The following is a 21240-nucleotide window of genomic DNA, read 5'->3' as shown; positions in this document are numbered from 1 at the left end:
CCTGCTCCAGTAAGAAAGGTATTTGGGGGGAGGGAGAAGACGTAGATGCAAAAGTAAACAAATGGCTACTCTTAGCTTCCTGACAAAAGATAATGTATGTGCATTGATTGTTTGCTGAGAGCCTCAAGTTAATTGTATTGCTTCCCCCTTCCCCCCTCTCAGAAGCATGGATGAGATAGAAAAAAATAAAATCTGTCTATGGCATTTAGAAGAGATCAGTATAGAGCAACTGCCAAGGGACTGCACTGCTGGTGGAGTTTTAGGCTTGCCCACCTGAGCAGTGAGCTTTTGATGGAGAATTTGGGCAAATAGCACGTCCTGTATTTGTAAAACTTCTCCTGAGTGTAATGGGGGCTCTTTATGTGCCATTGACTCTTGTTTCAGCTGCTGGCAGTTTCCATCTACTCCACTCCCTGTGGAAGGGAAGAGCTTATGTAAAATTCATAAACCATTTACCTCATTCTCTTTAGTTTTGCTTGATTTGGGCTCTGAATGTAGCTAGGAGAATAAAAGCAAGTTCTGTTTCTCACCAGAGGGATCGGCTCTTGGCTGTGCATAGCTCTTTTTCGATGGTTTCTAGTGTTTGTTGGTCTAACAGTACAGTGTAATGCTGAGGTTGTTCCCATTGTACATTAAAATATTGTTCTACCATCCACAATCTGATCTTTCTTGTTGTATCTCTTTTCCTGGTGTTTGAACCATTAACAGCGTTTTCTTGCTGTGAGATGAAGAGCTAGTACCTCATTGTCATGTCTGTATCCATCTTTCAGTCTCATTCTCAATTCCTTCCGCCCCTTTTCCGAAACCATATAACTGGTTCCCATCTTTCCTTAAATTCCTTTCCATGACAGTGGATTGTGTATATTATGTTGTGCTTGCATCACTGGTTCCAGCCGCTCTCCTAAAGGCTCCTCTTCCCCTCTCCTCCCTCATGTAAGGACTGCCAGCGACATGAAGCCCTTTGTGCAGATTTATATGGGAAGACCCATAAACGAGAAATGAGACCTATATAATGGGTATGTGCACGGCAGGATTCACAATCTAATGAAAAAGGGCAAATACCTAAGAATCCTAGGAGACTAAAAAAGAAAATAGTATCAAGCTTCACTGCCCAGATTTAGTTCAACAGCAGAAACTCAAGCAATGGAGAGACCACCAGTAATCCAGAGCTGTCCTGGGAAAGGGAACATATTTTACAGGTCAGGAAATACACATTCCCCTTATACATTAACTTCCGCATTGATGCACCGGGACACATTACTATTTTATGCTACACTCATAAGATTATGATAAGGAGGCAGAGCTTCAGATGAGGTAAATCGGTTTATCGCAGCTGAGGATCCGGCTCATGGTATTTATTTGTATGCATGCCATTTCAAGGTCTAAATGACACCACACAAAGTGAGGCAGTTCACTGTTGATTTGTAACATAAATTTGTGTGTGTCAAGTGCTAATGAAAGGTGCTGGATTATCACCCACAAAGCTTTTGAAGAAAATTAGGATGGCAGTTCCACAGACGGGAAGAGTTCCTGGGGATGAAGCAAAAGAATGAAAAAGCTGAAAGACAAATTCTTACTGGTCTCACAAGTCAGTTTCTATGGAATTAGGTTGGGGTTCTGACTCCTCAACCATTTGCATAAGGTGGCCCTGCCCCACATCTGATTGGCTCATGGACACCTCCCCTCCCACCGAGGAATAAACAACAGCTAGAGCAGGTGATATTAGGAAATCACAGTATTTTTAGCAGCTGGAAATGAGATGATCCAGCACTACGTGAGCACCATTGAAAAAGCCTTCAGAGACCTCCAGCTCCAGTAGAGAGCCATGGAGCTAAATCCTGCTGTTTGCTGTGCTGGGTATACTGAGGATGATGTTGTGCAAGAGGCTAGAAGGTGTTTTTTCCACCCCAGCAAGCAGCAGGTTCTAAACACCTGATTTGAGTGTTCTTAACAGGTAATAAGCATGATAGAGTAACTGCAATATCTGAGTGATGTTTCCATTGTGCAGAAGCACGCAAGTGGGTATTTGACTGCACAGATTTGCTTACATCATCCTGGTCTCACTTGAATATGAATAGGTGTGCATGGGAGATTTTTGGTCTCTTTCAGTATTCTACTGTATGAGTCTATTTGTGTCAATGTAGTGCTTGTGAAAGGGGTTGAACTGAAAACCTAAGACACTGACAGTCTCTGTTTAATCAGCACCAGATATATCCTTGCCATCTGGCCAGGACCTGCCCTGACAATATAACTCAGCCTGGATCTGGGTCTCCCACCTCTCAGGTGAGTGCTCTAATCTCTCTGGCCAATGATTTTTTCATTATTTATTCACAGCAGAACAGCTTCAACAGGAGAGACTGAGGCAGCCCCACATCAGACTATCCCATAGCTCAGTGGTTAGGACACTCGCCTGAGAGATCATAGAGCCCTGTTCAAATCCCTTCTCCCCCTTACAAAGAGGAGGGATTTGAACAGGGGTTTTCCTCACCCCACATGAGTACCCTAACCACTGGGTGAAAAGTTATAAGGGAGGGCTGTCTCTCCCTCCCAACCTCCATTTTGCGTAAGCTCACCTACAGGGGCCCAATCAGTAGCTCTGAGCATGCTTACAGGACAGGCTCTACAAATGACTTAGGCAGAGGAACATCTATCTTCCCCAGGTTTGTGCATTGCTGTGGGGCTTAGGCATGTGGACACTTGGCATGGGGCTGCAGTGTGCACAGGCAGAAACATTGGTACCTAGGGAAATTTTACTGCAAATGTTTAGGTGTCGAGCAAGTTTAGGTACCTACAGAGATTGGGGCAAGCGAGTGGGAGTTTGGCAACTCCCAGCGGGACCTGATTTGGGATTTAGGCACCTAATGTGGCAGATGCCTAAGTCCTTTTGTGAATCCAGCCCTAGGAGACTGACTTACTGCAGACAGTTGGCTCCCTTGAATCAGTGCTGAAAATGGTTTGTACTTGTGCAGAGAGAGTTCTTGAATCTAGTCAATCTCCCAATATAGATAGGACTCACAGGCAATTTCCTACATGGGTAAGGCTTAAATGGCAGTTATGGTGGTAGTTTTTAAAGGGTAGATACTTCTTGCCTGGGAACAAAGTCTTTTCAGACAGCTGATAGAAACTTTCAGTCATTACCAACCTAGGCCAGGTTTGAACCAGCAACTTAGAAATGAAAGCCTCTCTAGCCCATTAACGATCCTTTGATTTAACCGGTTCCCTGATCCCCTTAACCAACCAGGCCTTTTGTTTTCATTGTATTGATATTTTGACTTATTTCCTGGGACTTTTTTCAATATCATTCAATTGTGGAAATCAAGTTGAATAAATATTGCAGCTCAATTGAAAAATGTTCAAGGTAAGAAGTAGGTATTTTGTTGTAGAAAACAACTGGTAAGAGGAGATTGTAAACTATTGTCTTCAGTATTCTGAAGTGGAAACAGCTGTAAATTCCTTGGCTTTTCCCAGTGCTTATCATTAATAAATGGATCAAAGGTGCATTTTGTTGCCTGTGTCTGATTATCATACTGGACACAGCCACGACACATTATAATCTTCCACAGCCCCGCATTTATTCAGTGCTTGCCTCAGGACGAAATTAGTATCCTAAAGCTTGATCTACCTGGAAAACCTTACGTCAACATAGCTACAGCCCTCAGGGATGTGGAAAATCCACACACCCCCTGAGCACTGTAGCGATACCAACCTAACCCCTAGTGTAGATGCAACTAGGCCAACGGAAGAATGCTTCTGTCAACCTAGCTACTGTCACTCAGGGAAGTGGAGTTCCTACAGTGATGGACACGCCTCTTCTGTTTAGGTCTACGCTAGGGGGCTATGCCGGCAGAGCTACAGTGCTGTAGCTATGCTGCTATAATCCCCATAGCATAGACATGGCAGGAGTCAGAATGATGGTTGTATTACCAGTCAGGTGTCCTTTTGAACAACTTGCTGTCCTGGGAGGAACATACTCAGTTTTTAACTCCATGTAATGCTTAGGAAAAGGAACTATAACAGAAGGTGGAAGTTTGCCATGGAGACGGTTTTTACTACTACTTACTGAATTGCAGGGACAGGGAGTTGTGTGTGGAGGGAGGAGGGGAGGAGATGCGTGGCAGCCACCCACCCTCCCCCGGTAGGTGACTCCAAGTTGACTCCGGGGGGGGCTTATCCTGGCTGGACCTCCTGAGCAGCAGCCTGGGGGGGCTTACGCAAGTGTTGGGCTGCGGAGGGCCCCTCCTCCCCCAGAGCTCACTGCTGCCAGTGGGGAGAGGGCTGGGGGAAGTCCTCCTCTCTGGCCCCCCACCCCAGCGCAGCCTGCCTGCTGCACCCCAAACTCCTCATCCCTGGCCCAGCCCCGTGCCTCACACCCCCTCATACACCCCAACCCTCTGTCCCAGCCCAGCGCCCGCACCCAGAACCCAACCCCCCTCCCGCACCCAGCACCCCACACCCCCTCCTGCACCCTAACCCCCTGTCCCAGCCCAGAGCCCACACCCAGCACGCAAACTCCCTCCCAGAGCCAGCACCCCTCCTGCACCCAAACTCCCTCTTAGAGCCCACACTCTGCACTCCAACCCCCAGCCCAGAGCCTGCACCCAGCACCCAAACTCTGTCACAGAGTCTACACCCCTCCCGCACCCAAACTTCCTCCCAGAGTCTGCACCCCAAACCCCCTTCCGCACCCAAATTCCCTCCTGGAGCCTTAGGTGGGTGGGGGGCAGGACTTGGACCCATTTTGGGCACCACCAAAAATTATACAAACCTGTTGCCCCTGTTGAGTTGTAAAGAAGGTACTTGCTACTTAGTTAGATCAAAGAAACAAAATACCTAGCATCATGTTAAATTATGTATCAAATGCTTTTCAGCTGTATTGACTGATGACAGCTCTTTCCTCCCTTTCCCCCATGTTGTTCCTTCCTAAACCACAGTCACAAAACAAATACATCAGGTGCTGAAAGTATCTGCCTATATTCAAATAACAAGCTATTTGCTTCATGAGTCATCTGATACACACTATCTGGTAACAGACATACCTGATATTTATCCACATGGCCTGGTTCCTGAGAAAGAAAGGGTATATTGTTTCCGTGAGTAACCTGTAGAAAGCAGCTGGGATCATGTTACTACAGGATCAGAAAACACGGAAAATACAGCCTCTGAACAGATACATTCTAAAGGGTATCTGATAACAGTGCAGTGTTTGCACCGCAGAGGGGCTGGATGGGCTCGGTGGTATACAAGGGCCAAAGAGCTCCTTTTGGTGTGGAAGGGAGCAAAGGTGAGCGAATAGGCCCTTAAACCAGTCAAGAGAAGGAAGTGTTGGCTACTTATTATGCCCTCCTCCCTGTGATCTTGGGGGGTTGGAGGCGGGAGGGATATAAGATTGGAGAGGAAGGAAATGTGGAGCCAACTGCTCTCTGCAGTGTGCTCCTCTCAAAAAAATATCAGATTTACTAGCATTAAATCGCCACTGGCTCCTGCTTACCTTAGTAGAGGGGGAGAAGATGGCAACATAATTGCTGGCTGACTACATGAATACTCCAAATGCTGTGGGCTTTGGGAGCTGATTCCCAAAAGCCCCTGGGGCTCTGCACCTTGCCTGTGCAGACATATTCCCTGAAGGAGATTCTGTTGGGTTTTCTGCAGCTTTGTAATAGCAAAATTTTCCAATCACTCTTTCCCCTTCTATAAGGGCAAAATATAGGCCTATCTGTGGTATCATTGGGATATCTGGGTTGGGAGCAACCTCATTATTTCTATGCCTTGGGGCCAAGACAGTTGTAGCAATCCAAATCTTGATGGAAGGGGAGATTGACATTACATTACTCTTTGACAGGTTTCAGAGTAGCAGCCATGTTAGTCTGTATTCGCAAAAAGAAAAGGAGGACTTGTGGCACCTTAGAGACTAACAAATGTATTTGAGCATAAGCTTTCGTGAGCTACAGCTCTCATGAAAGCTTATGCTCAAATACATTTGTTAGTCTCTACGGTGCCACAAGTCCTCCTTTTCTTTTTGCCATTACTCTTTGGTATCCCCTAGCAACTGATTGTTCACTCTCCTAACTATGGAATGGGTGCAGGGATTGTTCATTGCCTCCAGGTGGGAGGAGTTATGCAGAGAATTAGATTGGAGCAGTGGGTGAAAATGCTACAGACTCTTCTCCGCTCTTGAACCTTGACTATCACCTTTTGACAAACAGAAAATGTGTAGCCAGGTTCCATATAACTGACAGCTGGGTTGTTGCTGAAATTCCTGGCTGTGTTGGCCCAACTATAATTACAACGTGGTGGGCTTGTGCACATTATATTATTGAGAAAATGAACATTTGGACATCAAATTATTTATCTTGGGCCACATCCTCAGCTGGTGTAAATCAACATAGCGCCATTGGAATCAAATTGGAGCTACAGCAATCTACATTAGCTGAGGATCTGGCCCCCATGTTTAATCACATATGAGACTGCTCCATCATTTATCATAGTAAAATAAACCAAGTGACGCAAGTTTTATGGAGAGCTCCCCCACGTCTCTTTTTGGTGTGTCCTGAGCCCTGTCTGGGTCTGTGGGTAAAGAGAAAAAAGAAGCCAAATTTCCAGACCTTCCAGACAGCCTACCCAGCTGCTGCACAAGAAGAAAGGAGTGACCAATCCAGCTCATTTCCCATTCCCCTCCAAATGAGAGGAAGAGAGAAAGGAACCATTGCTAATCTAACTCAAAAATCACCTTGAAGTTCTGAGAGACCAAGCTGATGGCATGTTGATGTATGCACAGATATTAATCAGTTAAATGTGCACTTGGTTTTTCCACAGTATGCATCCAATGAAGTGAGCTGTAGCTCACAAAAGCTTATGCTCAAATAAATTGGTTAGTCTCTAAGGTGCCACAAGTACTCCTTTTCTTTTTGCAAATACAGACTAACACGGCTGTTACTCTGAAACCTGTCACTTGGTTACAGTTACTGAGGCTGTGCAGCAATCTGAACACATTAGCAGCCAAGACAACACTAGGTTGCTGGGAAATAGCCCATGTAGCCACAGAGGATGCTTCTGAAAACATGGCACGCATGCACCTTACCTGTTTTAGACAGGAATGCTGTCTTTCCAGGTATCAGAGGGGTAGCCGTGTTAGTCTTATGCTCAAATAAATCTGTTAGTCTTTAAGGTGCCACCGGACTCCTCATTGTCCTTCCAGGACATTGCAATTACCTCTGGCTCTGATTCAGCAGAAAATATCCAAGGCTTTCTGACTTTTGCAGACCTCGGAACACAACAGCTGCTGGCTTCCAACACAGCTAAATTACCCAGGAGAAAAATCAGCCTTGGGATGAAGAATTGACTCCGCCCCCCAACTCTTGCAGGCCAGTACTGAGGAGTTCTAGAGTTCTGCTTATAGGAGAAGAGCTCATAAATCTCCATTTCCCAAGCTCTGTGACTACCTATACTAGGATCAGTCCCCACCTCATCATTGGAGTGGCACAGACTGGAGGAATTCCTATAATACTAGAGCAGAAGTAATTCCTCTACTTTGAGGGGACTAGCACTCTGAGCTTTCATGTGAGGAGAATATAGGGAGATCTTTCTGCCCCATCATAGTTCTGCTGCTGGTTAGAGTTCTGCCTCTAGCAGTGGGAGGGTGAAGTGGGGCTTCCCCCATCAGAGGTACTGCAGCTCCTGTGACAGTTTGAGTTATGGAAGGTCACCCTTCTGGCTTCCTGCTCCCTGGATCATGAGTTTTACAAGGTGGAGGAGATCTTTAAGGCCGTTTCAAGCCATGTATCTCCTTTCCTTTTATTTCTTTGCTAATGTACTGACATTCAGTCAGCCAGGGAAGAAATCCCCTATGTTCTGATATTCTCAGTGAGACACCCAATGCAATTCTAATGAGCCGGATTACCATATGTGAACATTTCAGCAGGCCTTGCAGAATCCGTCTCAAGCAACTTCAAAACACCCCCTGCTCCCCAGGTGCCACAAATACAACATGGTGGGATCTCAGTTACAACAGGAGCTGCTTTTCCATCTCAGTAATGGACAGGAGTGCAGCATCCCGCTGGGCTTCCTCCACGGTGACAGAAATATGAAAATTGTGCAACCATCAGCTGAATTTTGGGACACAGCAGGGAGGATCATGGGAGTCTTACACCTCCAGCCACAGTTCCTCCAGCCTCCTGGACCTATCCCATAAACTGGCATGAAAATTGCCCAAAATGACACGAGTCTGGGATCTGTGCCCAAATTGTAGTATGCTGCAATTAGTTCAGCAGAGCCCTGTGTGGGCCTATGGCTCAAATACAATAGTTTACACCAGTACAAGTGTGGTCATGCACACAGTTAGTATAAATTACATCCATATATGCTATACCAATTCAGTTTTGGGTATAATCAAGTCCTCCCCTGCCTCATTCCCTCCTTTCCCCCAAAAGCATAGATTTTGGAAAACAAGGTAGAATTGTGGGAGAGCTGCTGTTATTTTGTACCCCCACATACTGACCCACTTTAAACCTAGTGTCAAGTTACTCCCTTTGAAAAGAGGCATATAAACATCAGGAATATATACTATGTCTTCGTAAGTCACACCTGGATCCGTCTTACAAACTAGGAAAGAACATCAGTAATTTCTCAGGCGAAGAAAGACAGGTGAGATTATAAACTGTCACTATCAGATATGTCACTATCAGATATTTTTTAAAAGTCACAAATATTTGTTCTTGGAGGCAAAAATGTTTCGCAAAACTTATCAATAGAAAAAATTATATTAACTACTTTTTAACTTAACTGAAATATTTTTGTTTAGATTTAAACATTACAGAGTTTGCAGCTTCCATATTGCAACAGGGTTCTACAATGCAAAAGAACCAGAAAGAAAAGCTGATTGTCCTTCAGGAGTTGTCTACATGGGGAAATTGATCCTCCCAGAATAGTCCCCCATGTGCATACTCTATTCCAGACTAAAAATCACTTTATTCCCAAAGAATTAGTGGGCTTTATGAGTGCACTAACTAATCTGGAATAAAATTACTTTTATTATGGAATGAGTGTCCACATAGAAACACCCAAGGAGTTACTGTGGAATAGCTATTACAGAATAGTTTATTCCACAGTAATCATTCTTGTCAATTTCTCTGTGTAAACAACCTCTTAGGCCTTGATTCTGTAATCAGATTGATGCAGGTGATCCCCTGTGCTTGTGTGTAGTTCACCAGGGAGCAAGGTTCATTCTGGTAGATCTAATTGCAGCACTGGGGCCAAAGGGTTTTCAAAGCTGCCTCACACTTTAATATCTAAACACAGCTTAAGGTATGCTTTAGGCCCTGATCCTGCAAGAACTTATTCACATACTTAAATTTATGCACTCTGAAGTCCTGTGACTTTGGTGAGACTGCTTAGAGTGTGTAAAGTTAAACAGGTGCATGTCTTTGAAAGCTGAGGGCGTTAGTTTATTTTCCTTGTCCAAGGTGAATTAAATGCTAAAAGTAGAGAAACAGTATTAATGTAAAAAATAAATCCCATTTAAAAACCCTCAGTTCTAATTACCCAATGTAATACAGGTAATTAATTGATTTTTAACCTGACAGTGCCATTTAAAAATAAACAGTTCAGGAATATCTTTGAAATCTTCAGTCTGCTCTTGCATGTAACTTCACTTGAGTTTATAAAATCCCATAGTCTATTACGTTTTTTAAAAATTAACCTCTCCCAGTTTTCCCAGCAATACTACACTTGATGTAAACGATGAATACAAACCTAGCTTCATTCATTATACAGGCCTAATAGGCTGATTTCCAGCGATGTCCTCGTATTTGCTGGACCTACTTTCCGGATGCCCTGGCCTGCTTCATTTGCTTTGCTGTGTATCGTTCCTTTCTTTTGTTTGTTAACCTAAACATAGGCTGATTGTTCTCGGGGACAAGGCTTGGAAGACGTTCGGAAAGTTCCAAACGAATCAAAAGGCTGCTTGAATAAACCAGATCTGAAGACGAGATTAGACACATTTATTCAAGTTACCCTCTGGAAATTGACGGGCTTGGAGTTTTGTTGTTCCCAGCTGATGAGAAATACCCCGTGGGGCGGGGGGAAAGGCGGGAGAGAAAACAGTCAGTCTCTGTAGGCGGAGCTTGCATGTCCCGAGATAGAGTTCATCTAATGACATTTTCACATCAGGCAGCCTCTCACGTTTTCCCCGTTAGCTCATCTTCTCCTGGACCGCTGCGCAAATAGAATCAATGAAGAGAGCGCAGCTCCCTCCTTTCTTTATTCCTTGATAGCGCGCAGGGCGGTTTCTCTCTTTGGCAAAACTCCGGCCAAGATCAGCGGCGAAAGTCAATGCTGTCGAAACCCGTTTGCCTTTAGGAGTTTGCGTCCTCGTTTTTATTTGTTTGCATGCATTACTAAGCATGTGTGAGTCAGATGCAGGGAGTGAGTTTGCCTACATAATGAAGTTGATAGAGAAAGGCAAGGTAAGGAAAATGGGCCCCGGCCACGACCCCTCGGAAGACTATCTTAGTTAATTCCCCTGCTGTGAGACCCTGGGAAGGCACAGCGTGTGGGGGAGGCGGCTGATTCCCCATTACAGCTCCACTGGGGATGGCAAATAGATTTGAAGGTGCAAAGTCAGGACCTGTAGGCAGGGCTGGGTTTAGACTCATCGTTTGCCTTCGCTCGCTGAGCATGCAAAGCACAAGGTGCGGGGTAGGATTATTTGCATTCAAAACGCTTCACCGGCTGAGTTGTTGCTAAAGCCTGGATTAGATCAAACTCGAGCGACTGATTTACGGGGGGGGCTTCAGTGGAACGAACGAGCTGTCCGAGCACAACCAGATCGCGACTCAAGCGTGAAACTGATGGGATGAAACGCAGTCCCTCGGGCAATGGTCCGAGTTCTCCTCAAAGCCCGTGGACAATGTGAAACCCTCTTAATGGGCAGTCACACCAGGCAACAAGGCTTACGCTCACTAAGAGTTCCCGCGATCGGGATGCCTTTTTTTCTTCCCCACGCTTTCTGTGGGCGCTGCATGGTGGCGCCTTACTGGGGGGCGAAGGAGGAGAAAAGACCCCTCCAGGGCTGCCGTCCAAACTTGACTCCGGAATTGCTTACACCTATCGAGCAGCTCAGTGGTATGAGCCAGGCGGTTGCCGCGGACGATGAAATGCAGCCGTGCCATTGCTTTGTGCGGGTGAGCGCCTGGCGCCGCCCGGCCAGCTGCTGCCTGGGGCAGGGTCCGCCCCAGCCGCGCTTTCCGTCTGCTCCGCCGCTCCCGCTCCGAGCTCGGCCGCTCGCCCTTGGAATCCAGAACCGGGCTGAGAGCGCCGGGGTGTGAACAGGCCTGCGGCCGCTGCGAGCTAACTCCGCGAACGAGGGCTTCCCCGCCCGCTCAGCAGCTCTCCCTAGCGGGAGGGTGGGCGCTAGTGCCCCCCGGCTGAGCCAGGTGAGGGGGGATCCCCGGGCTGACTTTCTTTTGAAACCGAGGCCGCGCTGTTGAAACTGCGGTTGATCCGCCCCGGCTCCCCCAGGACTGGGAGGTCTGCGAGCCACGCGTCGGGAGCAGGGGAGGAGCTAGTCCCCGGGAGCTAAATGGGAGTTACAGTAGCTGTCACAGTGGCAGAGAGATGCCGGCCAGCCCACCGCCTTGAGGGCGCAGGAGGCAGGTGGACACTTGATTTCACAGGAGATCAGTGTCACGCATTCCGGATCTTTCAAACCCCAGCAAGCTCAAAAGGCTGATCTATCCTGTCGCCTCATTACTGATTTATTCTACTGATGATGCAGTAGGACTGAAAAGATGTACATACATCCTTAACTTTTGAAACATGTGACTAGTCCCATTGAACTCAATGGCCATGTCTACACTAGGGGGAAAGGTCTGTTTTTAATGTTCTAATTCTAGTGTGGAGCAGGTAAGCTGTCCTTTTAATAGGCTGGCTGGGTGTGGGTAAACCCTAGGCTCTGCACTAGTCTGCACCTCACCTAGCTAATGTGTGAAAACCGCAACTTGCCTTGTCTATGCTAAGAGTTTAGCGTGCCTTAAAAACACTTTCCCCCTCATGTAGACATGGCCTGTGAGGGCACTCACATGCTTACAGTTAAACGTGGATAAGCCTTTTCAAGATTGGGGCCTAGGTCATTAGTAACACACTAAATTATTTGGTCTCTGAGATCTGATTGACCCAGCTACATGCTCAGGGGTGTGAAAAATCCACACCACTGGGCAGATTGTTAAACCAACCTAAATCCCCATGTAGACAGCAACAGGTTGAATTCTTCCATTGACCTAGCTTCTGCCTCTCAGGGAAGTGGATTACTTGTGCCAATGGCACAGCCCCTCCCCTGGGCCTAGGAAGCGTCTGCCCTGAAGCACTAGAGTGGCACAGCTGCAATGTTTTAAGTGTACACAGAGCCTTAGGCTTTTATCTGGACTCGTCAAAATTCTGACATTAGCTTGCTGCTGCATCGTTCCCTTACTGCAGTGTGTGCAGTGTGTAATCCTGACAGAATAAAAAATGAATGTGGAATTCATAGAATCATAGAATTGTCAGGGATGTTCTCATTTCAACCCTTTGGGGGAAGGGGCACTAAAATTGGTGAATTCTTCTCTGAAGCAAAAGGTTGTTAAAGATCTCTGGAAGAAAAGTCTGTGTAATGATTATAGCGGGGAGCAGGGGGCTGGGAGTTGGACTTCTTGAATTCTATCTGCCTGTGCCAAATTGTGGCTATGTGTGAGATAATGTAGATGCTGACAGTGGCAATGCTTTTTTTAAATGGGGATTTTTTTTTTTTTAAGGCCACAATTGGTGTAGTAATGCTGTAGTGGAAAGATAGCCATGCAGCAGGAAATGATTCAGGACTTGCAGATATGGCTTGGGGGAAATGGCAGTGTCTGCATCTTCTAAAATTTTACGAAACAAAAATACATGTATGTGATTGACTGAGCAATCCTTGCATTATCATCACGTCTGACTTGCTTTCCCATTTTGCTATGCCATATTTTGTGATAGTTTATCCAAAGTACTGGGTGCGTTTCAATCTCTGGAGGGGATGATTTTGGGCACTCTTCCTCTTTCTATTCTTAAGGAGTGATCGACTCTTTGTACATACTCAAAAGTGGTTTTGTTTCAGTTATCTTCATGGCATTATTTTTTTTCTCTCCACTTCTCTTTATAAGCAACTGTAATTTGAAAATGATAGCTGTAATTATAAATGTTTGGGGTGAGGGAAATTTCCTTGCCTCTGGTACAGTTTTCTGTTTCTCTGGCCAGTACTATAAGCCCAGCTAAGGGGGATTTGTGCCTGGTGCTCTATGGCTCAAAAAAATAATTCTAAAGACAAATGTTTGCCTGTCATGGATCAGATTGCTCTAAATGATGTGCATAATAATTGTTTCCAAGGGAAGGAATCACCTCCTACCCTTGAACTGTCCTGTAAGCAGTGGTTTCCCCAGGAATTGAAATTTGGGGGTGGGAGGGGCGTCAGGGCTGATGAGGGGTGAGACTGAGGGTGAAGGTGGGCTGTATGGCACCATAGTAAACACTGAAAAATGTTTCATGACCATTTTATTAGATTTAACTCCTGTTTTAAAATCATCACACAAATTAAAGTTGGCTACTCAAGCCTTCTATGAAGCACTACGTCTACATCCTTCTTGGTTTCTTGTTGTATTTTTGCACAACTCTTTTAATGAGCTTCTTGAATGCAATGGGTTCATCTTCAGTGGCTTCTCGTGTGTCCGGTACTTCCATTCCTTCAATTGATATGCTCATTAGTTCACTCACATGATCAGGCAGAAGGTGACTTCTTACACACAATTCTATTCAATGATGAAAAAGAATGCTCAACTGTAGCTGTTGTGACTGGGAGTAGCAACAGATGAATTCCTACTTCTTTCATCCCAGGAAACATAGCACAAAGATCAGGTCAAGCCACTAGTAATGATGATAAAGAAGAAGTTGAAGTCAAATCTTCATTCATTCGTCGTATGATATTCCACTCTGTGTTCAAATTCTCTATTCTGTCCTGAGCACATGGCAGCCCCATTGCTGGTAGTGCCTCACTCCACTCAACTGTCGGTGTTTTATAGGATGGGTATTTGTAAAAGCTACATAGAGGTGGAGTAGGATCTAGAAGTCACTGTTGCAGATTTTTAAGAATCAAGTCTGTGTACTTTTTCAGTTGTCTTAACAAACACTTCTTGTCCTCTTCACTTAAGGATTCAATATAAATGCCTTCATTAGTCAACTTCTGGACTGAAGTCTTTGCTTCTTCCAGTACTTTTTCAACGGATAGCTCTCTGACCTAAATGTCACTTCTATTGCTGGACAAAGATCTACTACTGTTTTAGCAGATGCCCGGATGGCATTGTTTAATGACCCAAGTGGTTTCAAGAGTAGACTTACGAGAGTGAGAATGGCAATAGTCTTCTCTGAATGTAGTAGCAAAAGTAATCCACCAGCCTCAATACTTAGATCCATCCCATCTTGTTAGATACTTTCCAAAGCCAGTAATAACAGCTGAGGTAATTTTAAGACCATAGCCAAGGATCGCTCATGAGAAAGCCAGAAGGTTTTTCCAGTTTGGACTAATATGAACTTCAGTCCCAGTGTATCTTCTATATTTTCCAAGATAGTCAGTCTTTTTGGACTCTTGCTGAAAAAAAGACTATAATGAAGACATTAAATTTATAGCTTTTTAAATGTCTTTTGAAGATTCTGCAGCTCATACTAGTGCTAATTGGAGTAGATGGCCTCTGCAGTGTGATTAGGAGAGACTAGGGTTACACTTTTCTCTGAGCAAAGCTTGTACTCCACCATGAATTCCAGAGAAGTTTGCAGCTCCATCAAATGCACAAGCAGCCAACTATTTGGGGTCCAACTGACAAACACTTAACTCTTCTAAGATGTGGGTTGTCACAGATGCAGCCAATGTGTCTTCTATAACTTGAACATCTAGAAGTGCATCTACTGTCCTACCACTGACATCAAGATAATGTACACAATGACTTGAATGCACCGATGCAAATAGGCATCATCAGCCATATACAAAATTTTTTGAATGTGGTGAGAGAGTTCTTCACTTTTTCAACTGTTGAGTTTTTCCACTGTTTCACCGCATGCTTCTAGCCAATCAGTTGAGTTTCTTGCAGAAAGATAGTGAGCATTTGCTGGTCTTGTTCGGAACCAGTGTTCAGCTACAGGATGAACAAGTGACAATGCACTTAACATTGGCCTCCAGTTTGCAGTGTGTGGTATCTCTTGCTTAACTAGAAAGTATGATGCCACAGCCATGTCTGTTCGCATGAACTGTGTTGTGTTTCCAACATTCTTACCAGCATCATTAAGTACTTCTAAAATGGCCTTTGAAAGTGGGCTTATAAGACTTTCTGCATGTTGATGCACTCCAGAGGCCTGGTGTTTTGCTGCCTTTTCATGTAGCTTGTCAGCATTGGCTTTGCTGATCGGTCTGACAAACCAAGCTCCTCCACTTTTACCAGTTATAGCATTGGGAAGCTTTCCTTCTTCGTAAGCTTTTTTGCAAGAGGTGCACCAGGAGCCATCTTTTGTAACTTCAATGAATGGGAACACTTTGACCGACAAACATCGGGAACTGCCTTTAGGTTTTGGAGACACTGTTTCTTCAGTAGGTAGATGTATTTGTGCTTCGGGCTGGTCGGATGTAGATACGCCACTTGAACTTCAGATGACATGTTGCTATATTCTTGGTTCATGATGTGTTCTTCACCTTGGTTAGTTTTTGAGGCCTTTGAGTGGAAAAATTGTTGTATTGTTTTTTGTCTTTTCATTTTCACAAATCTCTGCAACATTTTAAAGAGATATGAATAAATTAAATGTTTTGTTAGGATAATGCAAATTTAACATAAGGATAATATAAAATACACCAAAACACATAACAGGTCTAGATTTCTAAAAAATATACATTTAAAAAAATGTATTTAATTTAAATTGACTTTTGAAAAGTAAGCCATCATGGGATAAGAAGGAAGTCCTCTCATGGATCAGTAACTGGTTAAAAGATGGGAAACAAAGGGTAGGAATAAATTATCAGTTTTCAGAATAGAGAGAGATAAATAGTGGTATCCTTGAGGGGTCGATACTGGGACCATTACTGTTCAGCATATTCATAAATGATCTGGAAAAAGGGGTAAAGAGTGAGGTGGCAAAATGTGCAGATTATACAATACTATTCAAGATAGTTAAGTCCAAAGCAGACTGTGAAGGGCTACAAAAGGATGTCCCAAAACTGGGTGACTGGGCAACAAAATGGCCGATGAAATTCAATGTTGATAAATGCAAAGTTATGCACATTGGAAAACAGAATCTCAACTATACATACAAAATGATGGGGTCTTAATTAACTGTTAACACTCAAGAAAGAGATGTTGGAGTCATTGTGGATGGTTCTCTGACAATATCCACTCAATGTGCAGTGGCAATCAACCAAGCAAACAGAATGTTGGGAATCATTAAGAAAGGGTTAGATAATAAGACAGAAAATATCATAGAGCCTCTATATAAATCCATGGTACATGCACACCTTGAATACTGTATGCAGATCTGGTGATCCTATCACAAAAAATATATATATTAATTGGAAAAGGTACAGAGATGGGCAACTAAAATGATTAGGGGTATGAAACAGGAGGAGAGATTAAAATGACAGGGAATTTTCAGCTTAAAAAAGAGACGACTAAGGGGGGATATGATAGAGGTCTATAAAATCTTGACTGGTGTGAAGAAAGTGAATAAGGAAATGTTATTTAATCCTTCACATAACACAAGAACTAGCAGTCACCCAATGAAATTAATAGGCAACAGGTTTTAAAAAAACAAAAGGAAGTACTTCACACAACATAAAGTCAACCCGTGGAACTCTTTGCCAGGGGATGTTGTAAAGACCAAAACTACAACAGGATTAAAAAAAATAACTAGATAAATATCTGGAAAATAGGTCCATCAGTGGCTATGAGCCAGGATGGGGAGGGATGCAATACCATGCTCTGAGTGTCCGTAGCCTGTTTGCCAGAAGCTGGGAATGGGCAACAGGGGATGGATCACTTGATGATTACCTGTTCTGTTCATTCCCTCTGAAGCACCTGGCCTTGACCACTGTTAGAAGACAGAATACTGAGCTATATGGACCATTGGTCTGACCCAGTACGACCATTCTTATGTAAAAATTAATTATAATAATAAAAACGTTTAGTTCAGAAATTCCCCAACATAATGGCATCTCGAGATAGCAACAATGTGAGATAACAACCTTGGCAAATAATGCATTTTAAAAACCTTGGCCTACTAGGAAACCTATTTATATAAAGTTTCCATTCCCAGTCACAAATCTAGCATTCTGGAGCAAAGTCACTAAAATTTAGTCCAACAAACAAATATTTATTTAACATGCCCCTCACTTTTCCCTCCACCACACCCCACTCACCGGTGTTGTCCTTGGTCAGTGGAGACTCAGAATTCAGAGGTGCTTTCATGTGAGTACACCTCCCAGGTTTGGGGCAAGAAGGCACCTTGCTCATTCCTCCAGCTGCTCACTGTTCATTCTGGCCACTGTTGTTCGTTGTGGCACTGTTCACTCCATTGCTCTGTTGCCAATGGTCCTGCACCGTCACCTTCTGCTGCCACCTGCCACTGTGACCTCTGCAAGTTGGTCTCTTGAGGTTCCACCTAGCGCTCAGTGATTTCAGCTGAGCTCTCAGTGGGGGAACCTCACTGCTAGTGCAGCCTGGGCCGTCTCTTCCACAGAAACACTGTCCCAGGGCAGGTCTAAGCACTTAGATCTGATTATCAGTGATTTTAGCCGTAGTGGTCACTTAACAAAACAAAAGATTATCTATGGAGCCTAATCAGCTTTGTCTTTAAACAGTGGAGAGGGGCAGGTCAAATAGTACTTGTGACTCAGGTAGACCATCAAGCAAAACACCTGTCCCCACCCTCTCTTGATGCCCTCAATCAACACAGGCTAAGTACAGTTCTTCTGCCCTTTACTCATACAATAAGAATAACAAAATTTCATTACCTCCCTGCATTCAAGTGATTTGTAACCCAACCCCAGACAAAATCTATCACTTTGGCAACACAGCTCTGTTTGCTGGATACCTAGGTAAATTAGGTGTGAATGTAAATACAATCTGGTCCTGAAGCCTTTTCCCCCCAGCTCATCACTAGCTGTCAGGGAGAGCTCATTTAGACTTTGCTTACAAATCATAATTTGAAATTATTAGGTTGGCCAACATCACTGAAATGAATGCATTGACACTGTCATAAAAAACAACAGCTGTATAAGGAAGCTAGTCTATGTTCATACTTTTCAAATCTAATACACTTTTTCATATACATATATTTTATCAGACACTGTATATGCTTTTAAAGTGTGTATTAATGCTTCAATTTCAATTCAAATTTCCAATCAGTCACTAAATTGGCATGTAACTAGTTCACAAAACTGGGGTGAGGGAGGAGTAGGGAAATCACTGCCTGTAAGGATTTCATTTCTATCCCCTCCTCCACAAATGATTGTTCTGTGCTGGTAACTGGTGCCAAATTGTCCCATTACATCTATGCAACATGTACTTCAGTGGGTAGCATAGGGTTGAGTGTCAACCTAGAATTTGATGGCTAATTTCACAAAAAGTCATTCTGCATTCCTTATACACCCCAACTCCCACTTGACTTACATGGGGAGTTGGGATTCATGAAGAATGTAAGATTGGTACCTTTTCCTGCATCCTCTGACCTCTTGATTTACAGGCTTTTCTATGGTAATCATCACAATCTCTGAGTACCTCACGATATGTCTGTAAGGTCGGGAGGCTAAGCAGTCTCCTCATTTTACAGCAGAACTGTGGCAGAGGGGAAATGGTTGATCTTCCTCCAGATCTCTTGAGTCCCGGCTCAATGTCTTAACCACAACACCATCCTTCCTCGCTGTCACCTGTCTCATCTTCAGTAAACGTAATATGCTAATGATATATCAAATCTCCTTTTTGTTACTGTCCATTATATGAAATACCACTTAGCAACAGCGGTATGTGAAAATATTTAATAAAAAACAAATCTCCTCCTCTGCCCATTCACAAAATTGTCTCCCATTTTATAGATCAGGCTTTTTGTTCTTATTTGGAACGGCTCTTGGAGTTCACATGGTGCCGGTTCTCTCACGGCAGTGACGTAAATGTTTAACACTGAGTAATGTAAAAAATATATTTGTGTAATGGCATAACTAACATCTGTGCAGCTCTGGAAATAGTGTTTAGCGCTGACCCTGTTCCAGTTAATGTTTTCTTGCCTGGTTCTATAAGAGGAGACTATAAATCAATGAAAAATGTGATATTTTAGCTTATCCATGACTATTTTTAACTGTAGATTTTTGTTGTTAATATAAGGGGCACAACATATATAACACTTTTTGGTCAATTCCCCAAGTTCTTTTCTTCACTCCTTTTACTCCACTTTTTTTCTTTCTTATATCTGGCTCTCCAGAGAGCCTGTGATTCATAACAAGCAGCTTTAAAAATATTGGTTCTAGATAAAACACTGTACAATAAAGAATACTTTAAAAAAACAACCAAAAACCTTATTAGAACATGATCACTTTTAAACAGTATTTTAAAAGGCATTTGGACACCAGGAAACTCATAATTCAGGCTCTTCAAATAATCTAAACTCTGTCTCTGTAGTCCTGTCTATGATCCATTCCTGAATAGTGTCTGTATGTACATTGACAACTATTTTATGGTGCAGTTCCTGCTTAATTTTAGGAGAAGATATAGTTATGGCTCTGTACAGTGGTACAAAAACTGAGCTGTGTGAGGAATTGACAAGAGGAAGTATAATAGGGTTTATTAGCAGCCATATAGCCCAAGCTTCAGGCGGAATCACAACTTAAAAGCGCTCTCTTAAACAGCTATTTTTAGAGCGTAGTCCAGCCCTGCTAGCCCAAGTTTGTTGACTCAGTCTGGGAGGCTTGTTCCAAAATCCTGTGTAAACATATTGACTTACTTGAATTCAACAGGAGTTACTGTTTTGTGTGTGTGTGTATATGTATTATCAGACTTCAGATGTTTCTTGCTATCAGTGGGTGAGTGTTTGAGTTGGTGGCCTGTATGTGATGAGGGTTGGTGCTTTATTTTAGAAGAAGTTATATTATTTTTAAACAGCACCCGAAGGTGCATTAGTCACTTCCCAGATGGATTTTTGTCCTGTTCTGAAGAGCTTACAGGAGCTAAGGACATGATGTGACAAGGGAAGACAAAACAAGGATGAGGTAGTGGGAATAGAAAAGCACTGATAATCCAATCAGTGGGTATCTGTTGTTTGGTGATTTATGCACGTTTTATGTCTGGTTTTATGAGGTCAGGATTAAAGTTGCTTGTTAAACCTTAGTTATGAATTTCCCAGACTTCAAAATGCTTTTAAAATAACTACAATGATATAAGTGTCATTACTTCTTGGCAGATCGAATTCTGCCTTAATGAAGTGTATTTTGGTTTGGATGTTTTCTTAGAATTAAAAGTGGCTGCGTTTTCACAATGTCTCTTACATTTGTTTGGCAAGTGAGCACATCAAGCTCCAGGTGATGTGTAGAGAAGCAGCAGCCCCAGCAGATCTGAAGCTCTTGTCCATCGGACCTGTTGTATTCTACTGCTCCCTGGATCACTTGGCACAGCAAAGCGGGGCAGCTGCTGCTGTTCCCTGGGTTGCCCTTGATGTGAAGCAGGATGCTTTATCTTTGAAAACTCGTGGCGAACGGGGGAAGTCCTGGATAACTGGAAAAAGGCTAATGTAGTGCCAATCTTTAAAAAAGGGAAGAAGGAGGATCCTGGGAACTACAGGCCAGTCAGCCTCACCTCAGTCCCTGGAAAAATCATGGAGCAGGTCCTCAAAGAATCAATCCTGAAGCACTTGCATGAGGGGAAAGTGATCAGGAACAGCCAGCATGGATTCACCAAGGGAAGGTCATGCCTGACTAATCTAATCGCCTTTTATGATGAGATTACTGGTTCTGTGGATGAAGGGAAAGCAGTAGATGTATTGTTTCTTGACTTTAGCAAAGCTTTTGACACGGTCTCCCACAGTATTCTTGTCAGCAAGTTAAGGAAGTATGGGCTGGATGAATGCACTATAAGGTGGGTAGAAAGCTGGCTAGATTGTCGGGCTCAACGGGTAGTGATCAATGGCTCCATGTCTAGTTGGCAGCCGGTGTCAAGTGGAGTGCCC

The 21240-nt window shown here is 43.7% G+C and overlaps 1 protein-coding gene across 2 annotated transcripts in view; it reads left to right on the top strand.

Moving 5' to 3' along the window:
• Positions 1-10173: 10173 nt before the first annotated feature.
• Positions 10174-21240, top strand: part of TRIM36 (tripartite motif containing 36) — a 52994-nt gene continuing 41927 nt past the window's right edge. For both annotated transcript variants that reach the window (XM_048850976.2, XM_075128612.1), the window contains exon 1: positions 10174-10460. In XM_048850976.2, coding sequence (XP_048706933.1) covers positions 10398-10460 — 63 coding nt within the window. In that variant the 5' untranslated portion in view covers positions 10174-10397. The remainder of the gene's footprint in view (positions 10461-21240) is intronic.

The sequence above is a fragment of the Caretta caretta genome, chromosome 5, assembly GCF_965140235.1.
Source record: "Caretta caretta isolate rCarCar2 chromosome 5, rCarCar1.hap1, whole genome shotgun sequence".
Classification (NCBI taxonomy): Eukaryota; Metazoa; Chordata; order Testudines; family Cheloniidae; genus Caretta; species Caretta caretta.
This window is presented reverse-complemented; position numbering and strand designations above follow the sequence as displayed.